The sequence below is a fragment of the Gymnodraco acuticeps genome, unplaced genomic scaffold, assembly GCF_902827175.1.
Source record: "Gymnodraco acuticeps unplaced genomic scaffold, fGymAcu1.1, whole genome shotgun sequence".
NCBI lineage: Eukaryota > Metazoa > Chordata > Actinopteri > Perciformes > Bathydraconidae > Gymnodraco > Gymnodraco acuticeps.
The window spans coordinates 212,729-227,275 of NW_022990693.1; the positions used below are offsets into that span (position 1 = coordinate 212,729).

Here is a 14,547-nt window from a genome sequence, read left to right on the forward strand (position 1 = left end):
TTCATCACCAAGAGTGTCATTGAGAGTCAGACTCAAACAGAGCAGGAAACGGATGATGAAGATTTCAGTGTGAGGAGAGCTGGAAACCACCTACCAAAAATTGAAAAGGCAAATGTAATCCCAAAAGAGTCACAGGAAAATGAGACTGAGATTTGTGATAACATTCAGACAGGTGAAGGCCAAAGTAGCCAGAGGACATCTTACCCACAAAGGGAAAGAAAACCTCCTCAATATTTCCAGAGTACATCTTATCCACAAAGGGAAAGAAAACCTACTCAATATTTCCAGAGTACATCTTACCCACAAAGGGAAAGAAAACCTCCTCAATATTTCCAGAGTACATCTTATCCACAAAGGGAAAGAAAACCTCCTCAATATTTGAAGGATTATGTAACGTCGAATCTGATGACCAAGGAGAACTAACCCTTGATTACTGTTATAGAGTTATTTGTGATGTGCCCCAAACATTGAAGGAGGCTATGACATCACCAAATGCTCAATTATGGGCTAAAGCTATGGAGGCGGAAATGGATTCACTAAGGGAAAATGACACATTTACCCTGACCACACTGCCACAAGGTAAACATGCAGTGGGGGGCAGATGGGTTTACACAGTGAAAGAGAACCCAGTTAAAACATGCAAAGCCAGGTATGTAGCAAAAGGCTATAGTCAAGTGTCTGGTATTGATTATAAGGAAACCTTTTCTCCAACTGCAAATATGACATCTGTACGTAGTCTAATGCAAATCGCAGTACAACATGATTTAGAATTGCATCAAATGGATGTTAAAACGGCATATTTATATGCTCCTATAGACTGTGAGTTGTTTATGGAACAACCTGAAGGATTTGAGGTTAAGTCAGAGAAGGGGGAGAAACTGGTCTGTAAACTTAACAAATCACTGTATGGTCTGAAACAATCAGGACGGAATTGGAATAAAATGCTCCATGATTATCTAAGTGAAAATGTTTTATTCAAAATCCGGCTGACCATTGTGTTTACAGTAAACTAACATCTAAAGGTGAAAGGATTATTTTGATAATCTGGGTTGATGATCTTATCATTGCAGGAAGCAACAGTCAAACAATCCAAAATGTAAAAGACATTTTGGGAGCCAAATTTAAGATGAAAGATCTTGGCAAACTTAAGAACTTTCTAGGCATTGATTTCACACAGACAGATGGTGAAATAAAGATGAACCAGAAAAGGTACATCATGAAAATATTGCAAAGGTTCGACTCCATGCGAGTATAAACAACAATTTGACAATGAAGGTGAATCTGTTGATCAAAAGAGGTATCGTGAAGTGGTAGGCAGCTTGATTTATGTGATGACATGTACTAGACCTGATCTAAGTTTTATTGTCAGTAAGTTGTCTCAACACTTATCCGAACCAAAAGAACAGCATATGGTAACAGCAAAACATGTGTTGAGATACTTGAAGGGAACTGTAGACCAGGAGTTGTGTTACAAGAGAAGTGATTCAAAACTCAAACTTGTTGCATATTGTGATGCTGATTGGGCAGCAGATCAAAATGACAGACGGAGCACAACTGGGTACTGTTTTAGTCTCTGTCAGACAGGACCTGTTATTTCCTGGAGATCTAAGAAACAGCCTACAGTTGCTTTATCCACATGTGAATCAGAATATATGGCATTGGCAGCTGCTACACAGGAAAGTTTTTATCTTGTGCAATTATTAAAAGGAATGGACAGTGGAAATGATTATGCACCAGTGACAATCTTTGAGGACAACCAAGGGGCAGTTGCACTATCAAAGAATCCTGTGTGTCGTCAAAGGTGTAAACATGTTGATATCAGATATCATTTTGTTCGATCTGCAGTTAGTGATGGAAACATTATTATTGAATACTGCCCAACAACAGAAATGGTAGCTGATATTTTAACCAAGCCTGTAACAAAGGGCATGATTGAAAAGTTTGTGTATTTCATTTTTGGTGTTGAAGGTTAAAATGAAAAAAAAAGTGTAAATGTATGTCAAAGGTTGTCAGAATAAGATCAAGTGGGGGTGTTGAACTGTTGTGAACGATTCATCTCTTGAATGCTCTTATGCTGACGTCATATCTGTCAATCTGTCAATCACACAGCTGGTTCTAATAAAGGGATCATTGCTGGCTCACTCGGAGAACTCAGTCAGTGTCATGTGAACTACAATGCAAGTGTGTGGCGTCTTTTATTCCTCCGTAGTATTAGTCCAAGGCTATCTAGACCTTTGCTGGTAATGGCTGCTGCGCCAACAGTAATATATTACTTTTTTTTAAAAAGTAATATGTAATATATTAATTTTTTTTAGTAACGACCCCATCTCTGGAGTTGGCGTTCTCTACTCTGATTTACATGAAGAACAACAGGAGGTCACGGCTCTCTGTTGAACAGGACTTGCGAGTGGCCCTCTCCTCAGTGCCACCAAGGATTAAAACATTCTGCGCGCCCCGACAGGCACATGTATCTCACTAATTTGTAAGTCGGCAAAAATATTTACAATAGCACATGTTTCAATGCTGATAGCTGAAATGTTACATTTATAATTTGTAGTTCAGGACCATGGACAATGCAGCTTCCTTGCATTGACAGTTCTCTGTGCTGAATTTCTGCTGAGTTTCCTTTGCCTCATTTTTAATGTTGTGACCTGTCTGGTTTAAATTAGTGTGTTGCTGCTTTGATGAAGCCTAATTTGATACAGTTTCAAATTAATTTCTGAAATATTTCGTTAATACATATTTCATGAATAATATAGTTGTCTTTGTCACATTTTATTTTCCATTAGTAAATAATTATGCACATTTACAGATATTTTACATGATATGAGTGATAACACGTGTTATAAGGGCTATTTTGCACAATAGGTGTGCCTTGAGATGTTTACTTGTCCTTTGGTGTGCCTTGGGCACAACAAGTTTGGGAACCACTGCTCGAGATGAGTTTACAGTGGTCCCTCGTTCTTATTATACATCCATGTTGTAGTCCGCTGTATAGAAAACTGTAGTTTCCATAGTTTCTCCACAGCAACAGACGCACGTTCATGACGTCCGCTGGGCTGGCGCATCATAAACACGTCGGATAGTGAAAGTGCAGTCGGATTCTCTAAAGTACCGCAGTCTCTTCTCCTAAATCCTTTTGAATTCTCCTATCCACTATCCCTAAAGGCCCTGTCACACTGTCCCGAAATTGACACCCGATGGACACACGATAAAGAAAATGTTCAAATTCGGCTGTGATCGTAGCAACATCGGGCCATTCATGAGGGCATCTTAAGCCATCGTATGACCGCCGGTGGAGTTTCTCAGGCTCCGGCAGCAACTTCGTGAGCGGCAACTTCGTAAGGCACTCGTGAGGGCATCTTGTCAAATCGTGTCATCTTCGTGTTATCATCGGTGCATTCACCCTCACTCTGATCGGGGCGAATGCCCGATGGCACCGATGATAACAAGATGCCCTCACGATGGCCTTACGAAGGGAAAAATTGACACACAAATTCAACACGAAAATGAACCTTTGCAAGGTCCTTCGGCAATTTTTTGGCATGCCAAAGATTTTGCCACCGCTCACGAAGTTGCTGCCGGAGCCTGAGAAACTCCACCGGCGGTCATACAATGGCTTAAGATGCCCTCACGAATGGCCCGATGTTGCTACGATCACAGCCGAAATTGAACATTTCCTTTATCGTGTGTCCATCGTTTTTTTTATTGCACAACAAAATCATGTAAACATATTATGTAAATAACCCAATTTGTGTTCTGTGAAACTAAAAAGGATATAATATATTATTTTGCAGGACAGTTGACAGGAAGTTGTTGTTGCTATTGAAACAACATTACGGAGAAAACGTAATATTTTCTACATATAAAGACCGATAAAGTAAAGAACAAAGTCTGAAGATATCAGTACAGTATCATAGTACTGTAACATAATTGTTTTTGTTACTTTCATTGCAGTTGTATGTCTTAAATGTAATGTAAATGTTGCCTTCGTGTGTGGTTCGGGGCCATCTTCGTGCGAAATTCACAATTCCATATTCGTGTGTCCATCGGGTGTACATTTCGGGACAGTGTGACAGGGGCTTTAACCCCGTGACGTTTCACACAGAGGTCAAGGAATAGACGATAGGGTTAGAACTTAGGAGCTGATTTTTGGACTATTCGACTGCAACCAGTCTTTGGACAGGAAGTGTCAGGTAACAGGGCCACAATCACCTCTAAGAAAATACAAAATTCACTTTAATATTTGATTTCAAACTCAGAAATCATATACCAGCATAAATAGGCCTTTGTTTGATTATACATGTGTTGGTTTTATTTACATTTTATTTTGAACAAATAAATCGATCAGGACCTTGGATACAGCCCATTGCAAAGAGACAGGACAACGATCAAAGACTACTGTACAAATTGTTGTTAGTACTGCCATCACAAGATGCCAAATCCTATGAACCACTTTCCAGACAAACAAAGCCATTTTTAAACTGTGTGTTGGAGCCATAATGTAGTTTGTTTCTTTTATTTCATCAGCACAAGGTGAGGGTAACATGCAGTTCTGCCATTAAACACAGGATGGAGCATTCATTTGAGAGTGTAGGTTATCACCCGGTGATCAGAATAAGATGTGTGGGAAGCATCCTGTCGAGCCAGTGTCGTGGACTCGAGTCGAGCTGTGTGTTAACGTGTTTGGATCAGAGCGTGAACACCTTCATAATGGTTCATATATTAACCATTATGAAGGTTATAATTATATAACTGGAAATAAATGGATCGATAGATTCAAATATATACGGCTCACCGGACATTGTTTGCTAGTTTGGAACACATGTCCGAACAAGTGCTTCCATTCGCATCCCTCAGTGGCTTAAATATAGATTAAAGAAATATTACCGTTAACAATACGCATGCAAATAATGCATTTATAATCTCTATAAATAGACACCTGCAAATGAATACAATATCAGTCTGTGGAAATCGAATGAGGTGGTAGACATGGCTGAGATACAGCGTAAGAAGCCATCGTCCTAGTGTCTGATGATTTAGCTCTTTATTACTTTTTTTGTAAAATGTGCATTGAAACATGACTCAATTTGGTCTTCGTCATCTCTCTATCATCTGTAAACAATGACTGACGCACGTAAAAAGGAGTTCTTGTCCGAACTCTTAGCTGAACTCCAGAAATACTGCCTGTTGTCCCCAGACGATTAATAGTGTCAGACCAACCAGACAAATACAATTATTTTCCCTCAAATTTGTAAATTGCTTTTCAAATGTCCACTTTTGAAAAATTAATAACTACAGTGTTTCTCCTCCTTGGCTGTCTGTCCATCTCTCTCTCTTCCTGTAAGCATTTTCCAGTAACCCAGCTCTGCCTTCAGATGAGCACATGACCCATGAATCTATAATGGATACAGCTCGGCGCTCAGGCCTCACAGTGCTGCTTGCTCCACATTATATCACAGCATATCATTACACATCAGTCAGCCCATTTATCTACCATCATATGCCCACGTTACAGACAGCTACACACACACATTCTCTCACACACCGACGTCACAGTGGCCACTACAAAGGAAGACATATAGAGAAAAGGCTATGTTCTGGGCAAAGGCTCACAGTAAAAATACAGAATGAGCAGAACATTAAAAGAGGAATTATGCTGTTTATTTTGAAAAAGGACCTTTTCGGTCATGCAAACAATGATACTCCTCTTTTAATGGATAATGCAGATATACCTTAAGTACTATTATTTCTCTTTTTTATGAGGGATGAAGTGTGATCTTCTCTTTGCAAACATCCAATGAACATTAGTTCATGATATATACCATGCTCCAGAGAGACTTAGCAATTACAATGGGGTAGCTATTCTTGCGTAATCTCGCAGTGTCGCAAATCAGGCTGCCTTTCAAGATAATGTCAATTTGTAATGCTCATTTTATTGATTGTATAAAGAGATTCTGATACGTTGTCTGCCTTTCAGCTGTCTGATTAACTGACTAACCACCTCAGATTTAAACTCAACCACGTCTTTAGATGTCCTACACCATGTACACCATGTACACAGAGAACTCAAAGGGCAGTGCTGTGCTCCATCACTCTGCTCCACCAGGAGATCAGTTACAGCCCTGCACAGGAGGAGACTTCGGAGTTCGGAGGTCATAATGCAACAGTCAACTACAGGCATACCACCATATGAGTTTCAGTGAAATACACTCAGTATAATAATAATACACTCAGTATGCAATTTCGCTATTCACCAATAATATAGTCGTTTTCTGGCTCTTGTCAGAACAGAAGTCCTGCCAAAAGCTGTTTATACAATCTACCTGCCTATCACCTGAACCGTGTCTATCACAACTGGACCTTCTGTAGACACACACACCCCAAATCAACTTAAAGACCTTCCTTTAGCCTCCGGTATCTTCTTCAACAAACCATTCTCTTTTAAAGTTTGCTTGTTTGTATGTAAGGGGTGGGATTTTCACATAATTTAGCTTTCGTTGGCCCTACACCCTTTGACCGTTAGCTCCCCGGTTCCTTTTTAAAGAGTTACTTCCTGTTTGTACAGAGCTGACGATTTGTCCCGCGCCGATGTTAAGTCATCATATACACCAAAAATGAACCTGTAGTCCGACATCCCTGGTTTATATTATGTATAAATATGTTTCTGTGCATGAATGCATGGATTTCTATACATTTGCACATTTTGTGTTTTTTTGCTTCTGTTTTGATATAAAGAACTACATTCATTTTTGTATGATATGTTGATATCTAAAGAAACGTGTACGTGACTGAAGCAGCATTTTTTGGCCTCTTTTAGCTTGAATTAAAATGCCTTTAATTGTGTAGAAAGGGCTCACGTAGACCGCAACTGCGTGTTGTAGCATTACACAAGTAAACAATTCCAGCTAAAGGATTGATTTGCGTGCTTTGTATTATTGTTTATTTCTTTTTTTGTAACTTGTATCTAAAGTTTTCTTACCCAAAAGTTTATTTTGATAATTTAATAGAAAACAGTTTTTTTGGGTGTCTTAACATTGACATGCTTATGATTCCATACAGCAGTATAACACCTAAGGTCATCTCTAGTTTTGATACGTTGTTGTTTTGTTATCGTCATCACAGGCCAAACACAGAGGCTCGTACAAAAGGAATGAAGTGTGGCGTTCCCTAAATAAGGATAACAAATCTGTGATGAGTTACAGGCTTCCTGAGGGAATCTGGCACTGAACCACAGACCGCTGCTGATGTCACACACACACATCCAGATTCCAGACTGCAGCCAGTCAGAGTTGTGAACAGAAAGTGTGTCCAGTGAGAGCTGGACGTGCAGCTGGGGAACCCTGGCTGACCAGATTACAGCTTCACACAGAGGCCATGTGCTGTATAAACCTCCTTAATATGAAACAGATCTTATCAGAACACAGAGCCTGCTGAAGTGTACAGCTCCCCTCTCTATTTATAACCTCTGTGTATATAGCTGCCCTTGCAACTTGTTTTGCTATGCTTGATATTAAGAACATGTAGCGCTTTGGTTTTTAATTCAAGGACTTGTGTATAAAACCGTTTAAGATACATTGAACATTGAGTAATGAAATGGATGTGAAACTGGTGTATACGCTTTGTTTACAAAGGTATGTCTAAAGAGAAACAAAGAAGTAACTATTTAAAATAAAACATTTGCAAAAATAATAAAGACATAATGTTAAACGTCAACGACCAAACAGATAGTTAAGAGCTGCCATTCAGTATTGTCTTTGCTAATTGTGAGCCGCTTAACATTTTTTAAACATACCCTATATGCCTATGGGAAATAGACAAACTAATGTAAACACTTTTATTTTTATTGTATTAATTGAATCTCTGCAGATACCTAATCATAAATTAGCAAAAATGCTGGTATTAACAAGTGTCACGGAGATGTCTGGTATCCAGCACTCATATATGCAACTGCTCAAAACAACTTGTGACAACAAACAAAGCTTCAAATATGTCATTCAATGCAAAAGATATGACCAAGTAAAACTACAAAAAGGGGGACAGCGTCTACCAGACAAATAAATATTGAAACAAAAGCAAATAATAAAATATATACCTTAAGGAGCACAAATTGAGACATGTAAGGGGGCCCAAATCCATAGAAATGACTTGTGTGATTTTACTTCCTATAATCAATATGTACATTATTCTCACTGTTATTACATCATTCACCGCTTGCTGTCGGAAGAAACCCAAATCATTTATGATAAAATACACAAAAATCCTTTTCACTATTCCAAAGTGGCATTTCAACCTGCTCCAGGAAAAATGTAACTCAGCACTCACCTTTTCAATTTTGTCCAGCCATTCCTTATTCTGGGCCAGCTCGGCCATGAAGGCTTGGTGCTTAAGCCATTTCTTGTGAAGCTTCTGGGTCTCGTCTCGGCTGCTGTCCCTCGCCATCAGCATCTTCTCACACACCCAGTCCCCCAGCTGGCCCAGAGAGAAAGAGAGGTGGCAATCCTGATTCCTCATTTCAAACACATACAAAACACTCATGTTGAAAATGTGTCCAGTTTATAAGATATGCATAAGTATGATTGCATAAGGGACACTCCTTATCACACATTCATTAGCTTCAGTGTAGATAAACACACCAGCACACCAGCAGCAGGAAATACAAGGTCAAACACACACACATGAATGTTTAATGACGCACAGCAGGCACATGTTGGTAGACACACGTGTACCAACAAGCATGGCGGAAGGAATTCACATGTACACACAACACCGCATCAACACACACCCAAACCCAAACAAGCCCTCAATACACATCCACTGTCCATCAAAGGTTGCAAATGATCAAAATGTAAGACACAGTAAGAACACCTCACGCCTGCTCTGACAGCATCACCAAAAATATCCAGGTCAACATCAGCACCCTTCCTCAGCCCCGTCCTCACACCTGCATGCAACACACTTCCACCTGCACCCTAACTGCAATAACCCCATTACCGGTAGCATTCATCGGGAACAGCCCATGGGATTGTGGCAGCTGCAGGCAGCTGCAGACAGCCGCTGGTATCCGCATCCTCGCCGGTCTGCCGACACACACATGCAAACACTGTTCACCGCAGAGTCGGATAGAGAGAGATTGAGGAGAGAAAGAGCTATAGAGAAAGAGAGGTGCTTTTTTTGTGAAGATGAATAGCCACTCAAAAGCTGTGCTGAGAGGAAAATGCCAAGCAGGAGGGTAAATAACAACAATACAGGAGGCTGAGGAGACACTCCGGAGACTTCAAACTGAGGCTGCGCTCCACTCCCTCTTCCACTCTGTCTCTCTACTTGCTTGCTGTACGCTGAACCAGGAGAGAGAGGGGAGGGGTGGGGGCGGATCAGTGACGAGCGAGAGGGCAAGACTGAGGATGACTGAGAGAAGAAAAAAAATCAACCTCCTCAAAACAATAAAATGGCAGGCAGCCGAGCCAGCGCATGGGAGCCCCTCCCCTGCCTCACACCTTCAGAGTGTGGGAGAGTGAGTGAGTGAGTGATGGATGGAGTGGGGGAGTGAGTGAGTGGGCTGCTTGTGTTAGGGTGGAGGAGGAGAAGAGGAGAGGAGCAAAAGATTGGGAGGCTGGGATATTTTGGGGGGGGGCAGGGGATGCAGTCAGCGCCTCCAGGCTCACCGGTCACGGATAATGATGCTGAGCTGGGGAATAGGGGGAGGGGGGTCTGCATGGTGTGAAAGCAGGAGGATGGAGGAGTGTGAGAGGAAAAGCAAGACAGGAAATCAGGAGCAGAAGAAGATTTATTTTTAGTTTTTTTTGCAACACACCAGTTACAAGCTCACAGCTGCTTTGTTTTATCCTCCTGCACTACACACTACACCCCCACCATCCCTCTCTTCCTCTCTGCAGCAGTCCCAGGCAGTTCTGTCTCTGCTGCAGTGGTGAAGCAGAGAGAGGGGGAGAGAAACAGTGAATGTAAAGAGAAAAGAGATGAAGTGATAGTGGTATAGACAGGAAGTAGGGGATTGGACAGCGCACTGATTTATCCTGCATGATGTATTTGTAGTTTGACAGATATACTGCTCCTCCTTTCTTAAGAGGACAGGTGCCCGACTCCCCCTCTGTTTGTCACCTCCTTCTAACACACACGGTACAGACGAGAGAGGACATGCCGGCCAACACACCTCACACGTTCACACACACACACACAGTCCATCAAAGGTTGCAAATGATCAAAATGTAAGACACAGTAAGAACACCTCACGCCTGCTCTGACAGCATCACCAAAAATATCCAGGTCAACATCAGCACTCAGACACACCACACACACACACTCAGCCACACACACACACCCCCCCCCCCCACCCACACACACACACACACACACACACACACACACACACACACACACACACACACACACACACACACACACACACACACACACACACACACACACACACACACACACACACACACACACACACACACACACACACACACACGTCAGGGAGGGTCACAGCCTGATGCCCACCTTGAGACTGTGAATGAATTGAATGAGGGGAGAGGGAGTGTGTGTTGGGGCGGTGCAGTATGAATGAGGGAGGGGGAGGAGGGGAAGTGTGTCTGACGTAGGAGGGTAAACAAGGGACATAGCAGAAAGGAGGGAGAAGAGGGCTCATAGCCTCATCATCTGTCATAACACTATAGCAGCTTCCATCATTTCAACTGCCGGTAACTGACTGATTAGGATGGACATTTTAAACATTTTATTGACTGAATCTTTTTAATCAAAAATAATCTGGTAATTTAAAAATAACTGTGCATTCAATACAAAAAATGAAAAATAATTAAAGAACTACTAAAACGCCCTAAAATGTTGTATTTTCCAAGAAGTAGACAATTACATTTTTAGTTTTAAATATATATATTTTGAAATTGTGTGACAAGATTTCAAGATGCACTTATTACCAATGTTCAATGCTGAACAATATTCTTTAACTATGAGTCTAATATATGGGGAACACAGTTTCTCCCTGCTAAGTACATCTAGCTGTTTTGAAAATCAGGTTAGGGTTTAGGCTTTTTCAAGGTACTTTGTGAGTCCAGGACAAATGTTGAAAATATGTATGAAGATTTATTTTTGTGTTGAGAAAAACACAGATTTAACTCCATGTTCCAATAAATGTTCTTAACACGGTTTATCCTCAGGACAAAGCACCGATCCATAACATCTGACCTTACAAAAGAAAAGCTCAGTCTGTGAGTGGAGGGAATCAAATCAAGTTTTATTTATATAGCACATTTATAAACGATTTTTGGTGGAGCCAAAGTGCTGTACATATAATAAAAATAGCCTACGGTAGAGACACTTTACAGCAAATACAACAGCACAGATTGTTCAGAATATCAGTATGAGAAAAACGACACCCTCTATCCTTAGACCCTCTGTCCTTAGACCCTCTGTCTTCAGACCCTCTGTCCTTAGACCCTCACATCGTACAAGGAAAAACTTCCAGAGAAAACCCACAGTTTAAAGGGAAAATGGGAGAAACCTCAGGGAGAGCAACAGAGGAGGGATCCCTCTCCCAGGACGGACAGACGTGCAATAGATGCCGTGTGTAAATCGAAGAGATAATACATTTTACAGCATATAGACCGAATGTTAGGAAATGCATGTGTCTGTAATAAGAAGATGAATCCACGAGGATGTCAGCTACAATCCTGTGGAAGCCTTCAGGGAAGCAGCATGACGAGACCCAAGGCAGGACCGCAGAGACCGGTTCAGCCACGACCCGAAGTCCACGACTTAATGAATGCGTACGAGGGACTGTTGCATGTGTTACATCTATTACACAGACACACTGTGCTCAGCCATGCAGCCTTTGGGCATACAGCTGCTCCTCTCCTGAAACAGAGGGGGGTGATATTGGCAAGTAACTGAACCAAATAGAAAAAAACCGATACATGACTTTAAAAAAGCATACAAATAACGAATTAACCCAAAACATAAAAAACAGATGTTGTTTTGATTATGCTAATACATAACACTGCTGTAGTTTGTGCTTATTCTAACAGCAATAGTGGTTTTACTTTGTTTTTTAATTCTCTACAGTAAGAGAAGTATTTCCAAGAGAGCAGCTCCATCTACAGCAGGGGTGTCAAACTCAAGGCCCGGGGGCCACATCCGGCCTGTGACTTCATTTTATGTGGCCCACAAGAGCTTGTAAAGAATATAATATGTTTATTATACGGTTACATGACGATTTACAGAAGCACGTTGCCCATAAACTTCATGTCCCACAATGCATCTCAAATTTCACTTTTTTTCTCCGAATTTGACTTTTCAAAATGTCACCTTTTTTTTTCCCTCCAGAATTTGGATTTTCTTTTTAAATCATTTTGTGACATTCTCACTGAAGACACTTGCAATTATTTGCCCTAGACTTCTGCTTTCAAACGTAGTTAATTATGAAGTTATTACCCTATCTGATAATAATCCAATGCAATAATGTAATATAATAATAATAATAATTTTATATATATTAAATATTTATATATGTATTTTGATATATTCTTATATATAAAACTGGCCCTTTGAGTGCAACCATGATGTTAATGTGGCCCGAGATGAAATTGAGTTTGACAGCCCTGATCTACAGAGTCCTCTTTAGCTCCAGTGTGCCTTTAATGTGTACCACAAAATAAGGCAAACATTCTTAGACCAACAACAAACACTGATTAATTCCTGTAGCACCTTCTCACTTTTAGCTGCTGGAATAGTTAGATTGCTGCACATGTCAATGTATAGTTGGTCTGATGATTAGGTCCTGAAATTGGAGTGGAACTAATTGGACATTTTGATCAGCACAAACTGAGTTTAAAACAAATATCCCCAAAAATATCACAGTATGTTTGGAGTACCAAGGGTTGTTCTGAAACCAATTGTAATTTGTTATGAAACAATCTCAAATGACTACTGATGCATCAATGTAACCTTCAAAAGCAAATAAGTGCAAGAAGATTGGCTATTCTACATGCTTTTATAATGCTGATCAAGGTCTGATCCCAAGCTAAATCTGAAATATCTATTTACGACCCTAAGTAAGAGCCTGTTTTCACATCTTGACAGGAAAGGTTTGCTATTGAGTTGAACAGAATAGTACATTTTCATTGTTGATATGATATATTGTGTAGTTACTGCTGACACAGGGGTAGTATCAGCCACAGAGAAAAGCTGTTGTGTCTCGGCAGATCTGTTAGTATTATTTCTCTGTGAGTCTATATTGTTAAGTCCGTGTCTGCCATTTCCTGTTTTTACTTTCATTTCCCTTCTCATTTCAGGTAGTTCGATTCCTACCTTGCCTGTTTGTCCACTGACCTAATTACCTGCCCCGCCCTTATTGTTTACACCTGTGGAGTCCCTTGCTTTTGTATATATTCTGTGTGTTCCCTGTGCCAAGTGCCAGATCGTTTTGAACCCTGTGAATGGATTACCTTGTTTCATCATTACAGTAAAACCTTTTTTGAATCATCTTTTGTCTAGAGTCGTGCATTTGGGTCCTATCAGTTTTTGTGTGCTCTAGTCGTAACACAAGCATCTTAAAGTGTCAGAGATACACAGCAAAAAGAGAGTGAAATCTTGGGCGCTCATTTAACATAAGAAAATTAAGGGGTTCCAATTCCCATTCCAACTAGTCCCTTTTCCTCTTACACTGATATATAATGTTTATTTGATTAAACAAATTCACAGGGAAAAGTGGGCCAGGAGGCAACTTTAACTTGCTGTTCTATAAAGTGTTTTATTTATTAGTGGTCATAAAAGAATAAAGTGAACTATCATGTTTAATCTTTTTTTAAGACACTGCAAATATACTCTTTGCCCTCCACATTTTTCCTTCATGATTGCATGTTCAACTCTCAACAGATCAAAGACAAAAACCTCTTAAATTATTTTTCACCCTTGCCAATCAGTCAAGCAAGTTGCTAGTTCCACTAACCTGACCTCAATCCATCACATTTCTTTAAATATATTTCTTTATATCGCAAATACAGACCTTCAAGGGGCTTGAAATCTGTTCAGCATGCTGTCTGTCCTTGCAGCAGAATAGCAAAACTCCCCATGCAATATTTATTGAAAAACATTGCTCGCTAGGTAGTTGAATATAGCTAACATTAACTGTATTTGAGGAGCAGTTATAACAGTTTCCTGTGACTATGAGCATGTTTGCATTAATAAGACAGGCTAGACCAGGCATCCTCAAAGTCCGGACTCCGGTCCGTATCCGGATCGAACCACAACTGTCTCTGGACTCTGAGCAAATTATACTTTTCATATGTATTATCTGTATTATCTGTGTTATCTGCGAGACATCGCCACAACGCAACGAGTCAAAATGATCCGCTATGTCCATAGACTGCAAACAGCGCTCTGCATGTCCTGTTCCACTGTCTGTGTGTGTCTGTCAACGCTTTGGTCCAATCACATTCAGCATCCCGTCAGCGTTTTTCCCCCCAAACAATCTGCGAATCAGAGGCACAGTAGGGCGGGTCTTCGCGG

General features: G+C 40.6%; 1 protein-coding gene across 4 annotated transcripts in view; it reads right to left on the reverse strand.

Moving 5' to 3' along the window:
- The window catches only part of LOC117555630 (spectrin beta chain, non-erythrocytic 1-like), a gene marked incomplete at its 3' end in the record, with an annotated part of 149,190 nt that overhangs the window by 49,211 nt on the left and 85,432 nt on the right, over positions 1–14,547 (reverse strand). For 3 of the 4 annotated variants that reach the window (XM_034230557.1, XM_034230559.1, XM_034230558.1), the window contains 1 exon segment: positions 8,326–8,472. In XM_034230557.1, coding sequence (XP_034086448.1) covers positions 8,326–8,472 — 147 coding nt within the window. 4 annotated transcript variants of the gene reach the window in all.